A 24,391-nucleotide genomic window follows, 5' to 3' on the forward strand; every position below is an offset into this window, starting at 1 on the left:
ACTATTTCACTGATCTATACATATTTGCCTCTCACAGGAATATTTAACCGTTGTTTTTCTTGTTTTTTTTTAAAAATAGCAATTTTTGTCTAGTATATGAAATGTATATTGTGTATGAAAAACAATCCACAATCAACAGTGTAGACCTTCAGAAAACAGAATTTGGAAGTTCAAGTTCTGCTGCAATGTCTAAAATGATTTTTTTTTAAACTATCTATTATTAAGAGACAAAACTGATTTTTCTTCATTCTATTTAAAATAATATTGCCAAAATTAATCAATACCTTCATCATAAATTTTTAAAGTTAAATGATGCTATAATCTCTGTAGGGGGGTCAGCTAATTACTACTAGTGAAATTTAGAGAGAATTTCAAATCCTGCATCAATTTATAAAGCATTTTTCTTTAAAATATTTTGGATGTAATGACATTTTGCGGTTTTTGCATGTTTAATCCTAGCAATCTATAGCATTTTAATTTAAATAAGTATCTGTTGCTAAAATACTTGTCCAAAAGCTTTTGAACATTGCTTTAGAAATGTTTAGAAGCTTTAAATTTCTTGAAAGTAAAAAATTCTACTGTCAATAAATTTTTCCTATTAGAGGACAAGTTTTCTTCTAGTGGAAAACTAGTTCAGTGAAGCAATATTTCTTTATGCTTTGCATGTGCCTAAGGCCCCTATAGTGGAGGAGCCGACGCATCCCGCCATTTTGGAGCAAACTTGATCCAATGCTTCGTAGCGATAGCGTTGCTGCTGATGTTTACATTTCTTTAACATGTGCTAAATTGAGTCAAATGGGTGGTTGTTCAGCTTTTAATTGTGGTAAACAGCTCTAAAAAAGGATTTCAGCTCTTCAGATTTCCAGCAGATGCTGAAAGAAAAAAGAATTGGATAAATAATAGCTCGCAAAGTGACTGGCAGCTTGGAAATGACGCCAACATGTTTTCCAAAATTTCGCCAATGTTCACCTTCGCTCTCCGACTCTCTCGTTCCCTGTTGGGCGAATAATTGCCAATAAAGGTAGCTTTCCCTGTTGTACGCTTGCTCCAAAATGGCGGATGCGTCGGCCTCTCCAGTTATAGGGGCTCTACATGTGCCATGTTGCCGTAACTTTGTTGCAAGAATTCTATAGCTCACTAAATCTAAACTACAGTTCTCCAATTATCAGCGAGCGGTTTATACGCAATGCAGATTATCCACGGCCTTTCACACTTTCATTTTTTTCAGCAATAATTAACTGAATATATAGATAAATGCACCTATTTTTAATGAGTGCATACTTAATAATTAAGACATTCTTATTGCTTTCTTCCCTGGCCCTTCTAGTGACATTAGAACTTTTAAAGCCACCTAAACCTGACTAGTTGATACCCTGATTTTTATATTGAGAATATTTACTACTTTACTTCTTCACAAACTTACTGATTTTTAGACCTACCTTACTTACCGATTTTTATATGTACTTTACTTAGTGCATAAACGAGTGAGCAAACCAGTCTTGAAAAAGATTCCTTTCCCCCTCTCCTTTGTGTGTTTGGGGTTATCTAGATTGATCTGTTGCAGTTATTTCTGTTTGCACGATTTGCTCTAATATGTGTGTAATCCATTTGCAATACAAGTACAAAAGTGATGACCAGCAACAGGCTCTGGGCCCAGCTAGACTGGTCCTAGTCAATATACAATCCCCAGTGAAGATCAATGGCTCTCTTAAAACTATCTACTCCCTTGCTCATGACCACCTCTTCCGGTAAGCTGTTCCGAGGTTCCACTACCCTGCTATAATAACAATTTTTCCTAACATCCATGTTAATCTGAGATTTAAATAGCTTAAAAACAATGACCCCTTGTCCTGTTTTCAGTGTGAAACTTCAACCCCGTAACATCTTTCATTTTAATAAATTTAAACAACTGAATCATGTCCCCTCGGTCTCTTCTTTGCTCAAGACTACATTTTTAGCCTTCTAAGCCTAGAATCATAGTCTAAGTGGGAAAGTCCATTTATTAGCCTTGTAGCCCGCCTTTGAACCCTTTCCAATACATTTTTTCCAATAGCCCGCCTTTGAACCCTTTCCAATACATTTTTTCCAATACATGTCTTTCTTAAGATAAGGAGATCAAAACTGAACAGCATACTCCAAATGGGGCCTTACCAAACTTCTATATAAGGGCAGAAGAACTTCTTTAGATTTGTTTGAAATAGATCTATTGATAAACCCAAGTATCTTATTGGCTTTGTTACTAGCAATGCTGCACTGTTAGTTAAACTTTAAATCCTGACTTATCAGTCATTAGTCTGCCTGACTAATGACTGAACCTTACAAATAATAATAAGCGATCCTTTTCTAGTTTTTACCTACATTGTTATCGATTTAACTATAGTTTAAATATGGGCAAGTGAAAGTGTCATTGATCTTTTTATGCTCTGTTTGCTTACACTAGTACAGTTTTAACCTAATTTGTAGATTATCCATGAATTCATTTATCCGTGGTTACGGTGCCACCCTGTTCCACGGATAATCAGAAGCTTACTGTATTCACCCTCAAAAAGCATTTGTTGATCTACTCTTTTTTGAGCAATCACGCTGCTTATTGTTCTCATTTGACTGTTTTTTGGTGTCCTTTGATTTTATTTTTCCCCCGTCTCCTTCTTCAGTATCACCGTTGACCTGCCTCATGATGCTGCTCTTCTAGCAAAAACCGTCTCCTGGTTGCGTCCATATCCTACACACGCATACATGCACACGTACACATACACATATCCACACACATGCCTGCACACAGACACAAACACACATGCATACGTGATTGCGAAAAACATGATTTGAATTCAAGATGTCAAAATTCAAATTCATTATTTTTTTTTAAATTATTATTTAAAAATTATTGAAGTTGTTTGTTTTTCAGTTTATCTTGTCCTTGAATAACTTCTGTAAAAATGTTATTGAATGGGAGGACAAGGTGTTGTAATGCTCCTGTTCACAGTAAAAAGTATTATTCATTGATGATAAAACATATTGCCTTTTATGGCAATATACACTACTGGCCATTAAAATTGCTACACCAGGAAGAAATGCAGATAACAAAATGATATTTATTGGACACATATATTATGTTGAAAATAAAGAATGATTTAATTTTCAAGTAATTTGGGTGAATAGATCTTGAGAAATTAGTACTCAGAGCTATTACCTCTGGCAGCAATAACAGCAATTATACGCCTGGGCATTAAGTCATACAGAGATTGGATGGCATGTACAGGTACGAACACCCATGCAGCTTCAACACGATGCTACAGTTCATCGACTGTAGTGGCTGTCGTTTGCTGACAAGTCAGTTGTTTAGCAACCATTGACCAGACGTTTTCTATTGGTGAGAGATCTGGAGAACATGCTGGCCAGGGCATCAGTCGAACATTTTTCGGATCAAGGAAAGTCTGCACAATACCAGCCATGAGCGGTCGTGCATTATCCTGCTGAAATGTAGAATTTCGCACGGCTCGAATAAAGGGTAGTGCCATGGGTTGTAACACATCAGAAATGTAACGCCGACTGTTCATAGTGCCGTAATGCAAATAAGAAGTGACCGAGATGTGTATCCAATGGCACACCATACCATCACGCCAGGGGATGGGCCAGTAAGACAATGACAAATGCACGCTGCCATTGTGTGTTCACCACGATGCCACCAAACACGGATGCGACCATCATGATGCATACCTGCCAACCCTTCCGGATTTCCCGGAAGTTTTACGGATTTTTATGTCCTTTTCCGTTTTTCCGGTTATGAGCAAAATCTTCCGGATTTTTCACGTTTTGTAGGAAAAATAATTATCTCGCCAATTTTGCCGCTAACGATACTTTTGTGGAACGCGGCACCGCGTTTTAGGCCAAGGAAAGGTTGCCGTAAGAGAATGGCACGAGAAGAAGCGAGGCAAGATTATGAAGTCACTGAGTGATACAGCGCATGACTTCATCGGGATCCAATCAAAGCAAGCGACGCGGCGGGCAACTAGGGGCACAATTTCGGCGCCAATTATCTTCTCATTCTCTCAATTCGAGCTGTTTTTGCTTCGTTCTTTTTTTAAGATGAGTAACAAATGTTATTTCCAAACTTTTAAAGAAAGCAATAAAAGTAATATTTACTAAACAAAAGTAATTTCAATTGATATGAAATTCATAACTAATATATTGTTAAATGTAAAGAGGGTAGGTGTCCTGTTTGATTTTATTTTGCGTTAAAATCTTGTGGATAAAAATAAAAAAATCTTCCGGATTTTTTTTCTCGGAGGTTGGCAGGTATGATGATGTTGTAAGCAGAACCTGGATTCATCAGAAAAAATGACGTCTTGCCATTGGTACACCCAGGTTCGTTGCTGATCACACCATTGAAGAAGCTCCTGTCTGTGATGCAGCATCAACGGTAGCCGCAGCCATGGTCTCTGAGCTGACAGTCCATGCTGCTGTAAACGTCATCGAACTGTTCGTGCAGACACTTGCTGTCTTGCAAATGACCTAATTTCTTGACTCGTGATGTGGCTGTATGATCCATTAAGGCCATGTGGATAATATGCATGTCCTCTCGGCTGCTAGTGGTTACTGGCCGTTGAGAACCAGCTCGCCGATCTGTATTACCATCCTGAACCTATCGGATCCATATTCTGCTAACCGTCATTGGATCTCAATCGACCCAAGCAGCAATACTGCGATAGGATAACTGCAAATCCAGTAGGCTTTAATTTGACCTTTATCAAAGGCAGAAATATGCTGGTACGTATTTCTTCTTCTTACACGAGGCAATCACAACAATTTTGTACCACGCAACAATGTTCAAATTGAATTTGCATGTGGGAAATCGACTGTACAATTTCCTCGTTTAAGCACATTTTAGGTGTTGCTGTGGGCGCCTACGTTCTCTGAATACTCTAAAAAACTAATCATTTGCATATCACATCATCTTCTTTCTGTCATTTAAATTTTATGTCTGTACCATGTCGCCTTCTTGGTGTAGCAATTTTAATGGCCAGTAGTGTATTTACAGCTGCTTCCTTTTATGTTTTTACCTACTTTTACTATGTGTGTGTAAGTGATAGCTTACTAATCATCACTTCCACGCACATACAAACATAAATATATTGAAAGCCATATATTCTGCCGTGTGCAGGTAAAGGGCAGTAACTGCAAATTCTTCATTTTTCATTTTTTTGCATTTTTGTCATCTATTTTACGTTACCTTTACTGTACAAGCTCGTTTATTTGGTTTCCGCTGAAAAAAGGTGCGAAAAAGACGTCTAATTCCAACCTTTCCCCGTAGTTAGTATTGAATCCAAAACGCATTTCTGCAGATACTGCTGTTTACCTGCACACGGCATTACATATGGAGGCATCCCTATCTACATTTAGATAGGGAAACATTTTTAATATTTTGACTCTTGTAAAGTGTTATTTGACTTGACCAACTTCTTGAAAGAGAAATATCACTTAATTGAACCAAAAATATATTAGAAATGAAAGTCATGATTGTTATGTAAATAGAAGAAAAGGTTTTACTCTTATTGTTTTCGTGTGTTTTTATTTAATTTTCCATTTTATTCAAATGAACTTTTTACTAAAACAATAGTGAGTAGAAATACAATATTCTTAGATCATTTCATGTCATCTTTACAGAAAATATCTAATTTGATTTTTACAGCTTGGATTCGTGGAAGAAGACTTCAACCACCGACTCAGGAGGTATACTTTTTATTTCTGTTTGTGTTTTGTACTACTTTGATATTCACAATTTGAAAAGTGATTAATTAAATTTATATCCATTTTGTCTCATTGAAACAGCTATAAATGATAAGTTAAGCAACCATGTTTAATCAAACACACCTTAGATTAAAAATATGTAACTTAAATTGATCAATTTTGAGTGAACAAAACCCAGTTATTTAACTAAATAATAAATACACAAAAATAAACTTGAATTTTACCATTAGTATCAAGTAGTCCAAAAAAATTTGAACTTAAAGCTTGTTATTTCTGTTGTAACTTATTGAATATCTGGAAGCCCAATGGTATCTTATTATGAAAATTGGCATATAAATACAGGGTTTATGCAGTCCTATAAATTATCTAATTTTGATTTATAAGGACCCTTAAAGGTGCTTAGTTTTAGCTTTGTATGTACAAAAATGCAAAATACTAGTTTTTCGTATGAAAAACTTAAATGTACTACAGGAAGAAAAAAAAATTTTAGAAAAATTTAATGTGTTAAAGAATCTATTGATTGAAAAGAAAGAAGAGAGCCAAATATATTCAAATCAAAAACAAAACTCAGAGTTGCTAACTTTCCCGATTTTGGCGGAAAAGTCTCACTTTTCTGTTGAATCTACTGCTTTATACATGTAGTTTATTTCTCCCAATTTTTTTATTATTCTTTTCAAGTTTGTTGTTTTTTAAAAATTCGGCTTGATACTTGGGCTAAATTTTGGTGACCAGTCTTATTGTTTCATGATCATTTGATGCAATATTTTACTGGTGAGTATTGATACCTTCCTCTCTGACCTATAAATGCATTACTCAAACTTTGTACAATGAAAGATTTTCCCTTCAATTTTCACTATGAAATTGGTGGCAAATTCAGTAGAATGTACAAATTGACAATTATGTTTAAAACCTCCACATTTATTTTTTCATTCTCCATTGCTATTAAAACCTTCCAGCTTTCTTTTTTAGAATAACTACAAAACATTAGTACTAATAGTTGGTTTGAAAGCAAATTTTAATGAACTAAACATCTGTTTCGCTATAACAGCGTTTCTTTAAACTCCGGGTACCCCAGAGTTTCATGGAGCTCACTCAATGGTTCCATGAACATAAAAATGAACATAGGTCTGAGGATTTAAGTTTCTTCTTTCATAATAATTTGAATTAAAAGCACACTTTTGTGTTCAAAATTCTTGCATTGTTCACAACAAAATATTGTAACTTAATTTATAAAAGTTGAATCACAAGGTTAACTGAAAAGTTGTGTTCAAAATTCTTGCATTCTTCACAGCAAAATATAGTAACTTAATTTTCAAAAGTTGAATCACAAGGTTAAAGGTAAAAAATCAATAGAAGTGAGCAATTCCTGAGAATAATCCATGGAGGTAGGAGTACAGGAGGGAACATGCTGTATCTACTCCCATTGTCGGGTTTGAAGTAACTGTGAGAGAGCGGCAGCCATGTTGGGTGGTGAGAAAGGGGAAAAAAGACTCGTATTACTCGGGCGAAAATTTTGCGTGCTTTACTTTTATCTCTCAAATTGATAATGAAAGTATTTTTTGCCTACCAAATAAATAAAAAAGTAATGCATAACACAATATTATTTTAAGCTTTAAATTTCCAAACAATAAACTAATTGCATAATTAATGTCTTTAGTTAATTAAAATTAATTTAGTGACAAATGAATGATCAACTGGTTTTAAAATACTAATTTTATTAATAAAACAAAATGACTTTCCCATAGATAAGAATACAGAATTATCAAAACTTTGCAGCCTATGTCCAGATTATGAAATTAGAATACAGCACAATGAAAGAAAGCAGCTAGAAATCAACAAAGACAAATAAAAGAATAACATAAATGAAAACTAATTTTGAATAAAGTTGATGGAATGAGGATAAAACTAAAATAATACTGTAACAAAATTTAGATATAGTTTTTTAAAAAGGAATCCCATGTACATAAATGTTAAATAGCATAACATTCTAAACAACTTCTTGAAAACCTACCCATCCAGTTCTTTAAATATTGATGATTCATTCTTTCTTTATTTATTTTTTTGTAGATGCACGAAATACTTGGCTGGTATACGGTATACTGCATATCGGCAGGCAAACCGAATATTTGGTTTGGCAAAGTACTTCAATATTCGGCAACCAAATAGTAAACAAATTTAAAACTTCGAAAATTCCCAAAGAAACATTTCATGTAATGAATGAAAGTATTAGTATAGTTGTACCATGTCACAATATTAATTAAAATTCTTACTTATTAATTTTATCACATCTAAATTAATTTTAATGTTTGAAAAAACGCTCAGACTTTACATTTAAATTTTGTTGCTTTTCAATGTTAATTAAATCTTCTGACACATTACATTAGCTTTACTATTATAAACAAATATGACACAATAACCAGAAAAAATCCATCATGTCAGTTTTATTACTAGATTGCATTAACTGCTAATTTTTTTACTTAAAATCATGGATCTAGTAACCTGTAACCTCCATGAATAAAATATCCAGCTAATATTTGTTTTTTTTTAGAAAAAGATAAGCACTTGGATTTTAAATTATGTAGCATTTCAATTTCTAATTTTTACACCAGATGAAATAATGAATATTGATTTAAAAATACAACCTATTTAAAATTAATCTTTGTAATCAAAGTTTAATTTACACTTAATTAGAAAAAATGAAAGCATCTGGCAATGTTTCGAATTTTATTTCACAATTTTATTGATAGAATTGTTTATAAGTTACCGAAGAGTAGCAGCAAATCACAGTAATAAATTTGAATTTGTAATGCTATTTTAAGCAACTCTGGTTTGTATTTGAAAGTAAGATAAATGTAGGATTATTTATGACACTATATGTTACCATCATTATCTGTTTTTGAATCATATATTATGGGAGAAATTATTTATCCATTTATACAGAATTAGCTAGGAATCTTCTTCCTACGTGCATTATTAGTGCAATTGAAGGCTACACAAGACGTTATAACTCGAATCCGTTTGAAACTCGATAAAAAAGTTCGACAATTTCCGTATCCTAAACATTGCAAACACAGTTTCTTGATACACCCAAGATGGCGGCCGGTTATGGTTATCGCTTCCAGAATTCCCCCCTGTGCTCCATCCTGCTATTCCTACATCCATGGAATAATCCCACTGAAAGGGAAAGACTAGCAAATTCTTCACTAGTGTTCATCTAATCACATGTTATATAGTTACAAACATATGCAGATGCAATGCAAACATTTTAATGAAGAGGTTGGAAATATTTATTATTATTTTTTTCAACTAAAGCTCTGTCACTGTGTACAATTTTTATTTTTACGTAATAGCTTGAAAAACCCAAAACTTTGTTTACCTGATGTTTGAGCCCAAAGCCACTAAACTCTCTTTTTTTTACTAGACATTAGTCAAACTTGTAGGTAAACACCCGTCTGTTTTGTGTAACTTGGGCTATAGAAGGACATGCTTTCCTCCATACTTTCCAGTAAAAATTCTGTCATACATGCATTTAGAGGACCACCCAGACAGCACAACTTTGTCCTTTGGACGTCCTACTGACGTCATTTCAGGACTAACTCAAAACATTAGGTCATCCTCCGGACGTTTGAATTTCATCCCGTGCTCATCGAGGGACATCCCAGGGACCGTTCAATGTCCGCGAAGTGTTCTTCCCCAGTTCGTCCCTATGATGTCCGGCCTGGTCCCGAGGACTTAAGACTTTCGTGATCCTCAGGACGTAAAAAAAACATTATCCCCAGGTTGTCCAAATGATGTCAATCGATCATTTTTCGGCGATGTCTAGGACCGTGCCTTTTGTGGTCGATCCTCTGGACGTTAATCGGACTAATTCAAATGTCCGAAAGACGTCCTACGAACTATAGCCGTTCATATATTGGCCTTCTTCAGGACGTTAAATGGGCTAAATCAAATGTCCGAAAGATGTCCTACGAACTATAGCCGTTCATATATTGGCTTTCTTCAGGACGTTAAATGGGCTAAATCAAATGTCCGAAAGATGTCCTACGAACTATAGCCGTTCATATATTGATCTTTTTAAGGATGTTAATTGGACTATATCAAGTGTTTCACGTACTATATATATATATATATATATATATATAAAACTAAATGAGCAAGACTTTCTTAATTTTTGTTGAATATATACCAGTTTATAATTTATTGAACTGTAAAACATTCTTGTTTGAAATTGCTCTAAAACATCATATTTTTAAATCATTCTCATTTGAAAAAAAAAAAAAACCATACCAAATTTTTTTTTTGAAACTTTAATTTGAAAGGAAAAATCGAAAATTTAAAAAGAAATTTTTTTTTTGTTCTTTTGAACCAATTCTGGTTCTGCCATCCCGCTAAGTGTATGACTTTCAAGCATGCATTCAATTTAAGCTGCACTTTAAGATGCAGCAGTCTTCATGGAGTTCTAATATTTTCAAATCTTTTGCAATCACTTAAAGCAATTTATTCAAACTTTTTGTATTGAATCTATGTTTCTAAAATCAATCTTCATTGTATTTTTAGATCATTACCTTGAAGCTTAGTAAGTAGCAATACCTGTAAAAAAAGCCTACATGTAAAACAATTACTTACCTTTTTTTTTTGTGTGTGTAAGTATTTTATATTGTTTGATTAGTTTTCTAATTTTCTCTTAATTTTATTTCTTTACAAAGTTTGCTAAGTTAAAATACAGATTTTTTTGCTCTTTTTGGAAATACTGAAAGTAATATCATATATGATACCATTTTTAGTATACACTATCAATAATGACTCTGTTATTGCTGCAACAGCAATTTTTAAAAATAATAAAATGGTTTACATAAAAATATTGTTTAAATAATAACTGCTAGCTATTTTCTACTTCCAAACTTCACGTATTCTTATCAATTATCTTGAAGCTTAATAAACAAATCCCAATTATTCATTATCACAAAAACTAATTTATCAAATACTAACTTATTTACTAATTAATTATTATTCATCCTAAATATCAGGATTTGACAATGCACATCAATTCAAGTTAATAATTTGCATTGATTTCTTTTTCTTCTTTGTTCTGAGAACACCTGAAGGTTTTTTTTTTTTATTATACAACAAACTATCAATTATGAATTTATTTTCACGCTGCATTAAGCCGGCAAAATATAAAAAAAATATTTGAATATCATATTATATAAATATGATTACTATTTAAAGCTTTTGTTTCAAGTTTTGCATTCTTATACACACATGGATTTTAATTTGGAAGCTTAAATGAAACATGTTGAACACATAGGAAAAAGAAACAAAGTAAACACACCAATTTATGTGAGAAAAAATTTATTACTAAAACATATATTACAATAGAAAAATTTGATCATATTCATGAAGATCCGGAAGTTGCGTCACTTAACTTTTCTGTGCCTTTCACCAATCCTGGATAGATAAAAGAAATATATGTAAACAACTAATTATTTGAATGCCTTGATAAAATATAAAGGGGTGGAGAGGGAAAATAAAATAAACTTTTTGAAACTTTCTTTTTCTCAAGTTTTTTTTTCTTCTTCTTTGAGAACTTGTTTATTATTAACATGTATCACATCCTGAACAACATTTGTCTTACCTTAAAAGGGAATAAATTTTTGCATTTGCAATAAATATTTCAAAAACTTAGTCAGCGCCCATAGTATTATTACACAATTATTGAAAACATGGGATGAAGAGACTTCGGTTTCATAAGTTTTATTTCAAAATTCTACTTCTATAACTGCTAAATTTAAATGAGAAATTAAGTGTTTCAGTATTTTGATTTTTCAACAGTAAAATATTATCCAAAAAGATTCTAGACAGATATGACCAAATCCAGCACTGCATCAGCTGCTGCATGAGAAAGGTTATCCCTGAAATTTAATTTGTCAGGGAGAACACCCTGATATCTAAAACTCATGAACTGTGCAAACGGTATAGGAGCGCAGGACTTCAAGGTGCCACGCCATGCATTGAGAACAGAGATTAGGTGTTTTGTGATAAATGAAAAGACTATTTTAGTGTGATAATTGCCCCAGTTTTCTCCCACTTGAAAGACAAATATGAAGTACTTCGTGAAGGCACTTTATACTGGTTTAGTAATTCAATATGCAGGGCCTGCTGTGCTACATTATTGAGCAGAAGATACAACAACAATTGTACTACCATTATGTTGATATTTCATAGACTCACTTTTGAGATACACAAGGTTTTTAGCAGACTTAGATAAAATGGAAAGCTTTATTTGAACACAAATCCTAACTGAAAAATTTTCTGCAAATAATTATTTCGCCTTACTCACCCTTGAACAAAGGCGCCCATATAAGGGGGCAAGGGAGGCAGAAGCCCCCCCCCCCCTAGAGATTAGAACTTCCTTGCTTTTAGTACTTTTTCTTTGCAAAAATATAATAACATTTCTTTTCCAGCCATTAATGAATAATTAATCAAAAATGTCAAACTTTTATAACTCTAAGCTGTACTGAAATCGGAGTCTATGGGGAAAATATCCTGCTAAACTATGCAGAAAATATCTAAGCCCCCCCCCCCCTACAATTTTGCACATGGCGCCCATGTCCTTGAATAAAGAATTAAATCTATATTCAAATATGAAAGAGGCCAAAAAAAAAGGCAAGCTTTAAATCTTTATTTTTTTTTTGCAATAATAAAGTTTGTTCTTATTTTTCACCAACTGAAGAAAACTGCCAAAACCATTATTTTTTTCACACATGCACTTTAAAAGGCTTTTAGAAAAAGACTTTCAGAAATAAACTAGGATTTTTTAAAAAATTCCCTTAAAATATATATTAATGCAAGCAATTTGAAAAAAAAAATTCTGCAGAGCCAAACATTTTCTGCGAACGCCGTTCATACCTTTGTCTATATTATGCAAGACTGGTTTTTAGATTAAGATAATAGCACCAAATTTAAATATTGATAAAGGAAAAAAAATACTGAAATAACAGCTTTTCAATAATAAGTATTGTTATACAGGAAATTAATATGAAATGGAAAATAATAATACAGTAACCGGGAATATGGTTCAAAGGTTACAAATGCAAGGAAATAAACAAAAAGGGTTAAGATACAAAATTCTAGAATCTACAAAAGTAGATTAAGATACAATCTATATTTTTATGACACAAAATTCTACTCAAATTTGGATAGCAGAGAAAATTCAATAATTTGTTTTAATACTGGTAGTTATCAAGCAAATGAATCATCGAACCTAAATGCAAAACATTGCTGCACATGAAATACATGTTTGGTCTTACAAGAGTAATTCACTTTTTTGGCAATTTATTGGGAGTAGATGAAATCTGTTTAACCCAAAATAATCACCATTGCATGGTTCCTTTTAATTTTTTATAAAAGAGGTTTGGCAATGCATTTATAAAAATAGTAAATTATGTTAATTTACTGTATACCTACATGCAATATTTTTAAAGTCATTACTATTGTTTTAATTAAAATGATTATCAGTTTTTTTCTATGTTTTCTAAGGAAAATTCAAACACAATAACTGAAAAAATCTTCAATATATATATTGCGATTCAAATAAGGGGAAAATAACTGCTAAATTTCGAAAAATATATTTATTAAATTCTCCATATCAAAATTAAATTTTATCTAGTAGAAATTGTCCTTGATTTCTGATAATCAGCATGTAAATACAGTCAAGCACTGCTTATACTTTTTTGAAGGGACTGCATGAAAAAAGTGTACAAATAAAAAAAAACTTATTATAGGCTAATGTGTATTCGACTTTGCAGGGGCCAATTTCAAAAATGTATAAAAGAGATATGTATAAACAGTGCTTCACTGTAGTAAAAAGTTACTATGATAATAGCTTTTCTTTATAAATCATGACAGGCAGGAAATTATTGTTGATTTCAAAAGTTACCTAACTTGAAAGTAAAAAGATATAAACATAAAAATATTGTATTCAGAAATAATAGAATTTTTTAAAAAATACTAAGCACATTTCATAATGCACTCAAAAAGACAAAATAACTTTTATTGGTCAGAAAGGGCAATTTTAGTATTTTTGTATTTTGCAATTATTCTAAGAAAATAAAACCAAATGAAGAAAAGTGTGGCTCAAGTCATTTCAAATCAAATCTTTCCTATTAAGAAAAATATGCATGCTTCAACAATTAAATTTATGATTGAAAGTTAGATAATGATAAGACATTCTCTGCATGACATGAACCACACTTTTCTTTAAAGTGCTTTTCTTGGAATACTTGAAAACTATAGGAATAATTAAATTGTCCTTTCTGGCCAAGAAAAGTTATTTTGCCCTTTTGAGTGCATTATGAAAAGTGCTTAGTATTTTTTAAAGAATTCTATTATTTTATTCTTTTTAGTGTAAATGTATTTCAGAAATAGCATGATGTTACCATCAAGAAACTTCACCTTATTTTTTCACATAAGTGTTCCATACTAAAAGGAAAAAAAAAACCTATATCCTAGGGTGGGTCGATTTTAACTTTTTTCAAAATCAAAAACGCCTGTGGTGGGGAAAAGTTGCGTACTAGCATCAAATACTGGTGTAATTTTTTTTTTTTTTTTTTGGAAATCAAAATATATTTAGATCCCACGCCACTCCCTTGAAAATTCCCCAAATATGCAAAAATTATTATTATTATTTTTTTTTTTTTTAAATTAAAAAAAAATTCTTATGCATTATTTTAAAAATTGCTTGTGGTGGGAAAAGTTGTGTATTGACATCTAATGTTTGTAAAAAAATTTTTGGCTAATTAAATACATTGAGACCTCTGCCAGGTCCCTGAAGTTCCACCAAACATGTAAAAAATGAACTTCTCAAAAACATTTTTTCATTTCTTATGTTTTTTTTTTTTTCAACACGTGTAGTGTAAAAAGTTGAATAGTTAAACCCTTTGCTTGTGAAAAAAATACACTGCTCGACATTGAAAATACAACACCAAGAAGGAGTGGTCAGAAAGTGATGAAATTTGGAAAAAAGACGGAGACAGCAAGGAATAATAAATGATCTTAATTTCAAAATGATAGGCAGAATACAGAGCGAGAACAACGTCGGCTCAGTAGGATGTAGGACCACCCGGGACAGCGATACACGAAGAAACACGTCTACGCATAGAGTCAATAAGGGTGTCCAGAGGGATGGCTCTCCATTCCCTTTCAACCATTTGCCAAAGTTCGTCTTCTGAACGAGGCAGGGACAGAGTCTGCAAACGGCGTTCAATCACACCCCACACATGTTTGATTGGTGACAGATCAGGAGAGTATGGTGGCTAGAGAAGCATTTGTGTGTTTCGGAGAGCATGTTGGCAGATGCGAGCACTGTGTAGTCAGGCGTTATTCTGCTGAAATATTGCATTAGGTAGCCCTTAAAAGTAAAGGATTGCCAATTATCGTTGGACCCTCATAGTGCCCTGAATACGAACAAGAGGTGATATGGAATTGTACACAATTTCGTCCCAAACCATTATGCCACGTTGTTGTGCGGTGGGACGTTCCAGTTACTGCCGGATTAGATCTGTCTCCACGTCGATGCCACACACGCATGCGGCGACTATCACTGGATAAACGGAAGCGGAATTCATCTGACAACACGACATTTCGCTATTCTGTCGTCCACGTCGTTCTAATCCGGCACCATACTAAACGTTGCTGTCTATGTTGTGGGGTCAATGGCAGTCTTCTTAGCGAACGCCGTGATTGCAGACGACGTGCGACCAAACGACGGGAAATGGTTCTGGTTGGCATGGAACATTCAGGGTATCTTGCACCTGCTGCAGAATCGAGGAACAAGTGACTTGTGGGTCTGCTACAGCTTGTCGGTGGATGCATCGATCCAGGTGTTCTGATGTCACTCTGGCTGCCCCTGCACCTCTCAATCTTGCCACATTCCGTTGTTTCAACCATCTTCGGCACAGCCGATGCACCGTGCTTGCATCCATGTGGGTATCAGCTGCGATTTGACGTTCGGACCAACCTGCCCTTCTCAGTCCGATCACCATACCCCTCACAAAATCATCTATCTCCTTGAAGTGCCTTCGTTGATGGCGGCCTGGCATTCTCTCGTGTTACATGTTTCCTCCAAGACAAAAACAAAATTTCTTCGATAATACTGCAGTCAGTAATAACGACCCGAATATTGCTCATTCTGCAAGTTCCTTCACTTATATCTTACTTCACGTGCGTTGGAGAGCTGCGCATTTCACATCATTTACATAACTCAGTGATATAAGTCTAACCTAAAATTTACATAAATTTCTGAACATTCCTTCTTGCTGTTGCATTTTCAATGTCGTGCAGTGTAATATATTTTTAAAACCTCGGATGGGCCTTTCCAATTCGTGTAGTTTTATATTTTTCTTAGCTTTTTCTGCTTAGTTTTGACTGTCAGTGATTGCACCATGGGAGCCCATATAGGAGGGTAATTGGGGGCTCAAGCCCCCACTTACCCCCCTCGAAATTAGAGCCTCCTTCTGTTTTTAGTACTTTTTCTTTTGAAAAAATATATAAAAGAATTCTGATCCAGCCATTAATGAATAAGTTATTAAAAATGTAAATTTTAATAACTCTAATCTGAAATCAGTTTTCATGGGAAAAATATCTTGCTAAACCATGGGGGAAATATTGCCCCTCTCAAAATTTTTCATATGGGCGTCCATGATATGCACAGCTCAATAAGTATTTTAACAGTCAAGAGTCAATAGACATTCATGACATCATGGTGCTTGACACTCTCTTCAGCCGTTTTTATCACCCCACTAAAACTTAAGTAGCCCCTCAGAAGAATCAACACGAGCCCATTAGAAAAAACTAGTATGTTGTGGCCATCACGAAACTTTCTTCTATATTTTTCTTTTTTTTTTTTTCTGATCCCTCCCCATGCTTGACGAGGAAGCAATATTCCCAACAAAAACAAAATTACACATGCAAAAACTTGACGACTATCCCAATGTCTGAATTATTGCAAAAGCAAAGCAAAGAACGAAAATTGAAAGTTATTTTAAAAGCCTTGCTTGAATTAATTACAAATATTTTATTTGTTAACAAACATAAGATGGCAACAGTTAAAAATTTTAAATCATTGAGATAATATTTCCTATCATTTCCATACAATTACTAGTATGTTGTGGCCATCACGAAACTTTCTTCTATATTTTTCTTTTTTTTCTGATCCCTCCCCATGCTTGACGAGGAAGCAATATTCCCAACAAAAACAAAATGACACATGCAAAAACTTGACGACCATCCTAATGTCTGAATTATTGCAAAAGCAAAGCAAAGAGCGAAAATTGAAAGTTATTTTAAAAGCCTTGCTTGAATTAATTACAAATATTTTATTTGTTGACAAACATAAGATGGCAACAGTTAAAAATTTTAAATCATTGAGATAATATTTCCTATCATTTCCATACAATTAAAATCACGAGAAATACGCAGACAATCTATTACGATTTATCTTTCTTATTGTTGCATTAATAAAAATATTTTTATTCGCAAAAAAAAAAAAAAAAAAAAAAAAAAATCAACACCTCTTGGAACGATCGGCGTCAAAATTGAACCAAAGCCTGTTTACAAATGGATTCACATATATTCCAAATTTCAACCAGAACGTAGCATTACTTCTTGAGATAGGGCACTCAAAATGGAAAAAAAGAACGGGTGATTGCGCTACCCCCTTTTTAGCTGTTGACACAAAAATAAAATCAGTTCTTATACCCACTAAGGGCTACTTGCCGATAAATTTTTCTTTCATTCCGTTCGTTATTTCTTGAGATACAGCAGTCACAATTGACGACAAAAAACGTTCTATAGCTCAACCCCCGTTTGAGTTATTGACACCAAAATTGAATCAGCACCTGTTCCTGTTAATACCAACATATGGACCAAATTTTGTTTGATTCCGCCAGTTACTTCCTGAGGAATAGCAAGCACGCGTAACTCGAAAAACGTCCCATTGCTCCACCCCCCTTGGAGGAATTCGCGCCAAAAACTAATGGGCACAAGTTCACATAGGGGCACATATGTGTACTAAATTTCGTTCGATTTCATGCGGTAGTTTTTGTTGTAGAGCGGCCACAAAAAACTGGTCACACACAGACGTGACACACACACACACACACACACACACACACACACACACACACACACACACATACATACACACACACAGACAGACAGACATTTTCCAAAAATGGTCGAAATGAACTCAGCACACCTCAAAACGTTCGAATCCGTCAAAATTCGAAATTCGAAAATTTGCACGAATCCAATACTTTCTTCTATATATTAGATATAGAAGAAAGTAATAATGAACATATTTTTTTAAAAACTGCGATAGAGTGAAGTCTACAACTTGAAGCAGTAAGGTATTACTATTTCTTTAGTTTATAGCAGTGGTGCCCAGCCTACGGCCTGAGAAGTTGATACATGTGGCCTGTTGTTTAGTTTAAAAGCAACAATGCGAAAAGCAAATTCATGACAATATAAAATTTGGAGTTAAATATTCAGAAATTGATTCCTGAAAAACAGTGCAATAAATAAAAGGAGCATAGGACATCTCCAACTATGAGTTTTTTAATTTCCATATAATTTCCTATATTATTTTTTATGTTAATAGGAAAAATTTTAAAGACTCAAAATTTTCATATGTGTTTTTATGAGAGAATGGAAAGCATTTTAAAAGGAGGTGCAGTCTTTGGGTACGAAACGGTTAGGCACCACTGGTTTATCGTAATTGTTAGGTTCTGCTTGTATGAGAAAAATACAACTAACAACGGCCTTAAAAAAAGGTATATAAAATATTGGAAAAAGTTAACACTAAAATAATATCAAATTAAGGCATTGATAAACATATAAAATTTTAAACTTGCCTGATAGACGTTGTCTTAGGTGTTCAACTTCTTTTAGGGCATCTTATGCTATGCAGCATGATCAGTCTCTTGAGCCATTCAACACATAGAAAAAGCAAATTGAAATGAATTAATGTATGATCAAAAAAAAAAAAAAATAGATGTTTCACAAGGCAAAATAATTAATTTTGATATTGATACTAAGACTAAAAAATAGTTTAAAATAGTTTAACCTGGTTATATTAAGAGCCAGTTAGTTCCTTAACACCAGGCGTTCTTCATAACTTGAATTATTCAAATTTTTTTAAGCAAAAATGATTTTAACAAAAGATAATTTAAAGAAAGTAAATATTCTTTCAAGTTACAAATTTTAAAAAAATTAATATAAACAAACAAACAAAAAAAAAAACAAAAAAAAAAAACAAGTATAACTTGGAAAATTTTTAATTACAGGAACAGTAGGAGAAAACTAGCTGAAAATTTCAACATTTTTTAAGCTAGATTAGAAATTATCAATTATTTTCATGAAAATATGGATGGCACTTCAAGCTATATGTTTCTGAAGAGAAACATTTTTAAAAAATATCATGAAAAAATAAAAAAAAAAAGGTTACAATATTACAATTTATGTTAAAAATATAACCGAGTTTTAAATATTTAGTAAATCAACCACAATTCAAGTTCCCTTATTTAACCAGGGCTCTTGCTAAAATCCAAGCTTGCATTTAAATAGAATTTACAGGCAGTAAGCAATTAGCTCCTAATGATGCAACACAAAATTTATTTGAAGTTGAAAATAATGACAGAACCTTGAAATATTAATAAAAAATAACAACTTTAATGCAGACCATAATATTCAGAAAGAAACCATATCGTAGATAAACATGTATCTTAACCGATAGATTTGTTTTTTTTACATAATAAAAAGATATAATACTTACATAATCAGAGAAAATTTAAATGTAATAAATACTACGTAACATTCAAGGAAGTTCAAACATAACTCTAAAAATAAACTTGAGTAAAAAAAAAAATTGCTCACACATAGGAATTTTTAATATTTCCCCCCCCCCCCCCCGCTATTGCATTTAATTAAATATTCGTAATATGATAGAAATACAATGCCTGATACAAATATTTTGATACGTTAACAATGTGCATATCACATGACATGCACATTATTGTACTTAATTGTAATACTCTCTAGTTAAAAAGATTACGCGCGAATATAGCGGAACAGTATAATTTCTGATTGGTAAAAGTATTAAACCAATTAATACTTTTCCCTTAGAATTAAAATCTCTTTTGATTCTTTTCATACCATCCAAGACATAATAAATAAAACAATCTTTTAGTGTACACAGAAAAATCAGTTTGAAATGAAATTCAATAGCGCATGTGTTATGAGAGACTTAAGTTTTTTTTTAAAATCATTGCGCAACATAGTGAAGTGATAATGCGAAAATTATGAAAATTTAAGTAATTTTCTTTCTTTTAGTAAAAATAAACATAGGCAATATTAATAAATAAAATTAAAGTAATTAAACTTACCTATATCCTAAGCGGCACGGCCGGCCACGTGCAACAAAAACCCATTTCACTCTCGAGTCTCGAGCGTAAACAAAGCATCACGGTGGCAGTTAACTGCAGACAATCAGAGAGAGGGAAAAAGATGATGGAGAAATGCCTCCAGTTTTTTTTTTTTTTTTTTTTCAATTGCCTCGTGTTACTTTCTTTTCTGGATTCATTCGAATGCTTCATTTTTCAAATATAAATCAAATTCGATTCATTTTTTCCCTTTTTAGTTAAGGTGATCGTATTTCTGAACGCCAGTTTTCAGATGTGTCCTAAAATCCAGGAACGATATGGCGATTCTTATAAATATTTTTGGACAATTTCTGGTAATTTTCACGAAATGTAAAAAAAAAAAATTTTCCTTTTAACGATTTTGATTTTAATACTTTTTACTATTGTAAAGTCAAACTACATATTTTTTCTTAAACATTTTCGTTTTTTTAAAATGATTCGTAATAAAAATAAGCGATCGTTTCTTCTTTGCAGTTACAATTTTTTATTGGTTTTCAGGGATGCCCACCTAGGGGAGGTAAGGCGCAGACTGCACCATTCAAATTTTAGGGGGGGGGGGGTGTTTTGGGGGTATTTTTCTCATTTGGGGGCTTCTGCTTTCGGAGGGGGTCTCCACGATATAGAGGGCACCTTTGCCCTTAGGGGGTTGGGCACCCCTGTTGGTTTTTGACTAAATTCTAAAATGACTGAGAACAATATTTAGTAATCTTTATACCAGTTCTGAAATATGTCATGCAGTTTATAATAACACAGTGAAAACCGAATTTTACGTTTCTTAAGAGACTGGGTTAAAAAAACGCAAAATACGGGAAATACATGGCTCGATAATGGGACCCGATTTTAATGCGGGGAAAACGTGGATCCAGAGAACGTAAAATCGGAGTTTCACTGTATACATATGATATGAGCAAGGATTGCTTATGTACTAATTTTTGGACATTGACAAAAATTTGACACAAAATGAATTTCTTCAAAAAATATGTTTTCGTTCTCCCCCCCCCCCCTTTTTTTTTCTTTCGACATGTTATTAAAAATAGTAAGTAATTATAGATCCAAAGAATCCTCATAGCTTAGCTCTGCATATATAGCCCAGTCTTGTGGCAGGTGTGCCCACCTAGGGGGAAGGGAGGGGGTCATGGCGCAGACTTCACCATTAAAATTGGGGGGGGGGGTGTTTTGAGGTTTTTTTTTCCTTTTTAAGGGGGTCTTCGTGATTTTCAGAGGGTGCCCCTTTACTCGAAGGGGGGGGGACACCATTATTGGCAATGGATTTGTATTGCTAATCGACCACATGTTCTCGAATTTTGGGGACAACCTGTATAGAGGTTTTTGACCTCATATTCTCAAAAATAGTCTCAGTACTTAGGCATATTAAATGTACCCTAATTTTAAAATGCTACCGAATTTATAATTAGAAGCGCTTTTTTTTGAGCACACACACACCTACACACACATACACACACTCATGCCTGCGCACAAACACAAACACACACTCCTACGCACACACATACACATACACAATCATGCCTGCACAGAAACACATATGCCTACATACACACACACATGAACACCTACACACACGCGCGTACACACACAGCACTGCATACACAACACGCACACACATGCATGCATACACACAACGCACCGACACACATGCGCCTACCCAAACACACGCGCATTCATAGACACACACTCGTGATTGCGAAAAACATAATTTGAATTCAAGATGCCAAAAATTCAAATTAATATATATATATATATATATATATATATATATATATATATATATTTTTTTTTTTTTTCCGGGAGGATTTCATATAAGTCTACAAGAATTATCTTTTATGCAACTATTGTAAACTGATGACTGTTCTGGGGCACTGCACCTTCAAAAAGAAAATATGTATTTAAAATGTATGAAATTAGTATAATGCAGCGCATTTGTATCTCGCCTATTTTTCTTTATGAATTAGCTTATGATTTGAAAAAAACAGAGCCAAAGCTCCGAGTCAACTTGCTCGTTATCTGCGTCTGTTCTTAATAACTTGAGTAATTATAAGTTCAAAATTTATTCAATAAAAATGATTTTAGTTAAGAGATAATTTTAAGAAAGTCTGATTATATTACACATGCTTGTTCCACGCCAATTAAGCCCAATAGTTTTTTCTTACTTTCAAGTTCCTAAATGACCGTTGTTTTCAAAATCTGGTCATTCTCTTTAAATTTTCAGTTTTATCCATTCCTCCTCCCCCCCCCCAACATAAATTATAAATGTGTTATTCACGGCAAAAAATCTTGAACAAAAAATAATATTGTAGCTGAATTTTCAGATTTCTCAGTAAGAATTCAAGTCCCTTTTCTCCCTAAGGGCAAATTTAAAATCTGTTGGGAATAATTTATCACACTACTTGTATTTTTAAAAATCTCTACCTTTTCCAGCTTTCTTCTCGGGGTTTCCTGGCCGCCATTGAAGTTCGCACGTGCAAAGTACAGAATAACAGAAGCCAGAAAAAAGTGTAATAAGTGTCAAAACGATGAAAAAAATACAATTTGCTGATCGAATGCACAATTAATCGCTTATTGCTTCGTTTTGGTAGGTCCTGTGGTCGGATAATCGATATTGGATTAAATTTGGGATCTTTAGCAACTTTTATTTCAAATTCCAACTAACTTAAGCCTACAAAACTGCAATATTGAAACTTTGGTCATTGTACATAATTGAAAAACCAACTAAAGCTATGTATCAGCAAAACAATATTAATTTAAAGTAAAGCTCAGAAGCAATTTCGGATCCCCATTGAATGGAATTAAGCGCATCAGATATGAGTGTTGAACAGCGAAATTCACCGATGAGCAAACGCCATCTTTCGCGCTAACTTAAAAAAGAAATACTGAAAGTGTGCGTGATTTAAAGCATTGTACGTCATAAATTTTAATCTTACGATCAGAATTAGAACGAAATTCCCAAAAGAACTTTCAGAAACCTTCTATGTTAAACGCCATTTATTATTTTAAGTTACTACAAACTGCCGAGCAAGCGTGGCGTACACCGTAACGTTTCAGCCCAGTAACCCTGTGGGTGCAGGTTCAAACCCTGAGTAGGTGTGCGCGATTTTTTAAGAGATTACAAAATCTCGCATACGGAGTTGAAAAATTTGAAAGAAAAATGAAAGTTACGTAGGTTTTTTTTTTTCTAAATTATTTATCTTGCGGGAAAAAAATGAAAATCCAAAAAAAAATTTTTTTTTTGGAAATAATCAGGAAATATGTTCAAAACAATAAAACAAAATTCACATCAGTGATTGATTTAAAAATAATGATAGTACAATTCAAATGTATAATTTGGTTCAAAAGTATGACCCAAACCTGACATTTTTTCCCCTGAAGTCTGTCCATTGTTTAAAATTTCGTGAAAGAAAGTTGAGGGTTCATCCGTTCTGTTTGCAGTTATGATAATTAGAACAGCAATTTAACTTTTTACATTTCGTTCTCAAAGAGATATAAAATGCATTTGATTGAAGAATTTTAGAAGAAACAAAGTTGGAAGAATTTTTTTTTTAACCTTGAAAAAAATTGCTTTTTTTTTTTTTTTTTTTTTGTAAAAAATGAAAAAGAATTCTGTGAATGATTTAAAAATGGTAAATTCAAATGTTTATGCTTCAAACAGAAAACTCTTTCTAAAACCCTGAAATATAACACTTTAAAGGAAAAAAAAGTTAGGGAAATTTGGGGGTTCTGTTCGTTTTTATAATAATTTCTAACTACAATTTGAGTATGTGATGTATAAAGGCAAAAAAGCGCGAATAAAATTATATTTTACTTTTTTAAAAATTAATTACCAAAAATAAAATGAAAACCGTCTTAAACAACCATTACTTGAAAAAAAATGCATTAGAGGAATATTATTGTATAATAATATCAAGTTTAATGTAATAAATTTATAACAAAATCCAGTTCAAATTTTGATGTTTTAAATTTTAGAGAAGAAAATAACGTTTTTGGCAATATTTTGTTTTACTATCGCCAAATTGCAGGATTTTTTGAGTATCATAAACCGATTTAAAAATGTTATGTCCATTTTATTACATTTCCACATAAAAATTTGCATTTTTACATTTCCACATTTTTTACTGTAAAAATATTCATTTTTTCTTTCGATTAATATGTTT

The 24,391-nt window shown here is 33.0% G+C and overlaps 1 protein-coding gene across 1 annotated transcript in view; it reads left to right on the forward strand.

Annotated features, from left to right (window-relative positions):
• LOC129233101 (NADH dehydrogenase [ubiquinone] 1 alpha subcomplex assembly factor 2-like) overlaps positions 1-24,391 on the forward strand; it is a 74,111-nt gene that overhangs the window by 24,153 nt on the left and 25,567 nt on the right. The window contains exon 3 of the mRNA XM_054867160.1: positions 5,690-5,730. Within this exon, the coding sequence (XP_054723135.1) occupies positions 5,690-5,730 (41 nt within the window). The remainder of the gene's footprint in view (positions 1-5,689; positions 5,731-24,391) is intronic.

This window comes from Uloborus diversus, unplaced genomic scaffold (assembly GCF_026930045.1).
Source record: "Uloborus diversus isolate 005 unplaced genomic scaffold, Udiv.v.3.1 scaffold_17, whole genome shotgun sequence".
NCBI classification, from domain to species: domain Eukaryota; kingdom Metazoa; phylum Arthropoda; class Arachnida; order Araneae; family Uloboridae; genus Uloborus; species Uloborus diversus.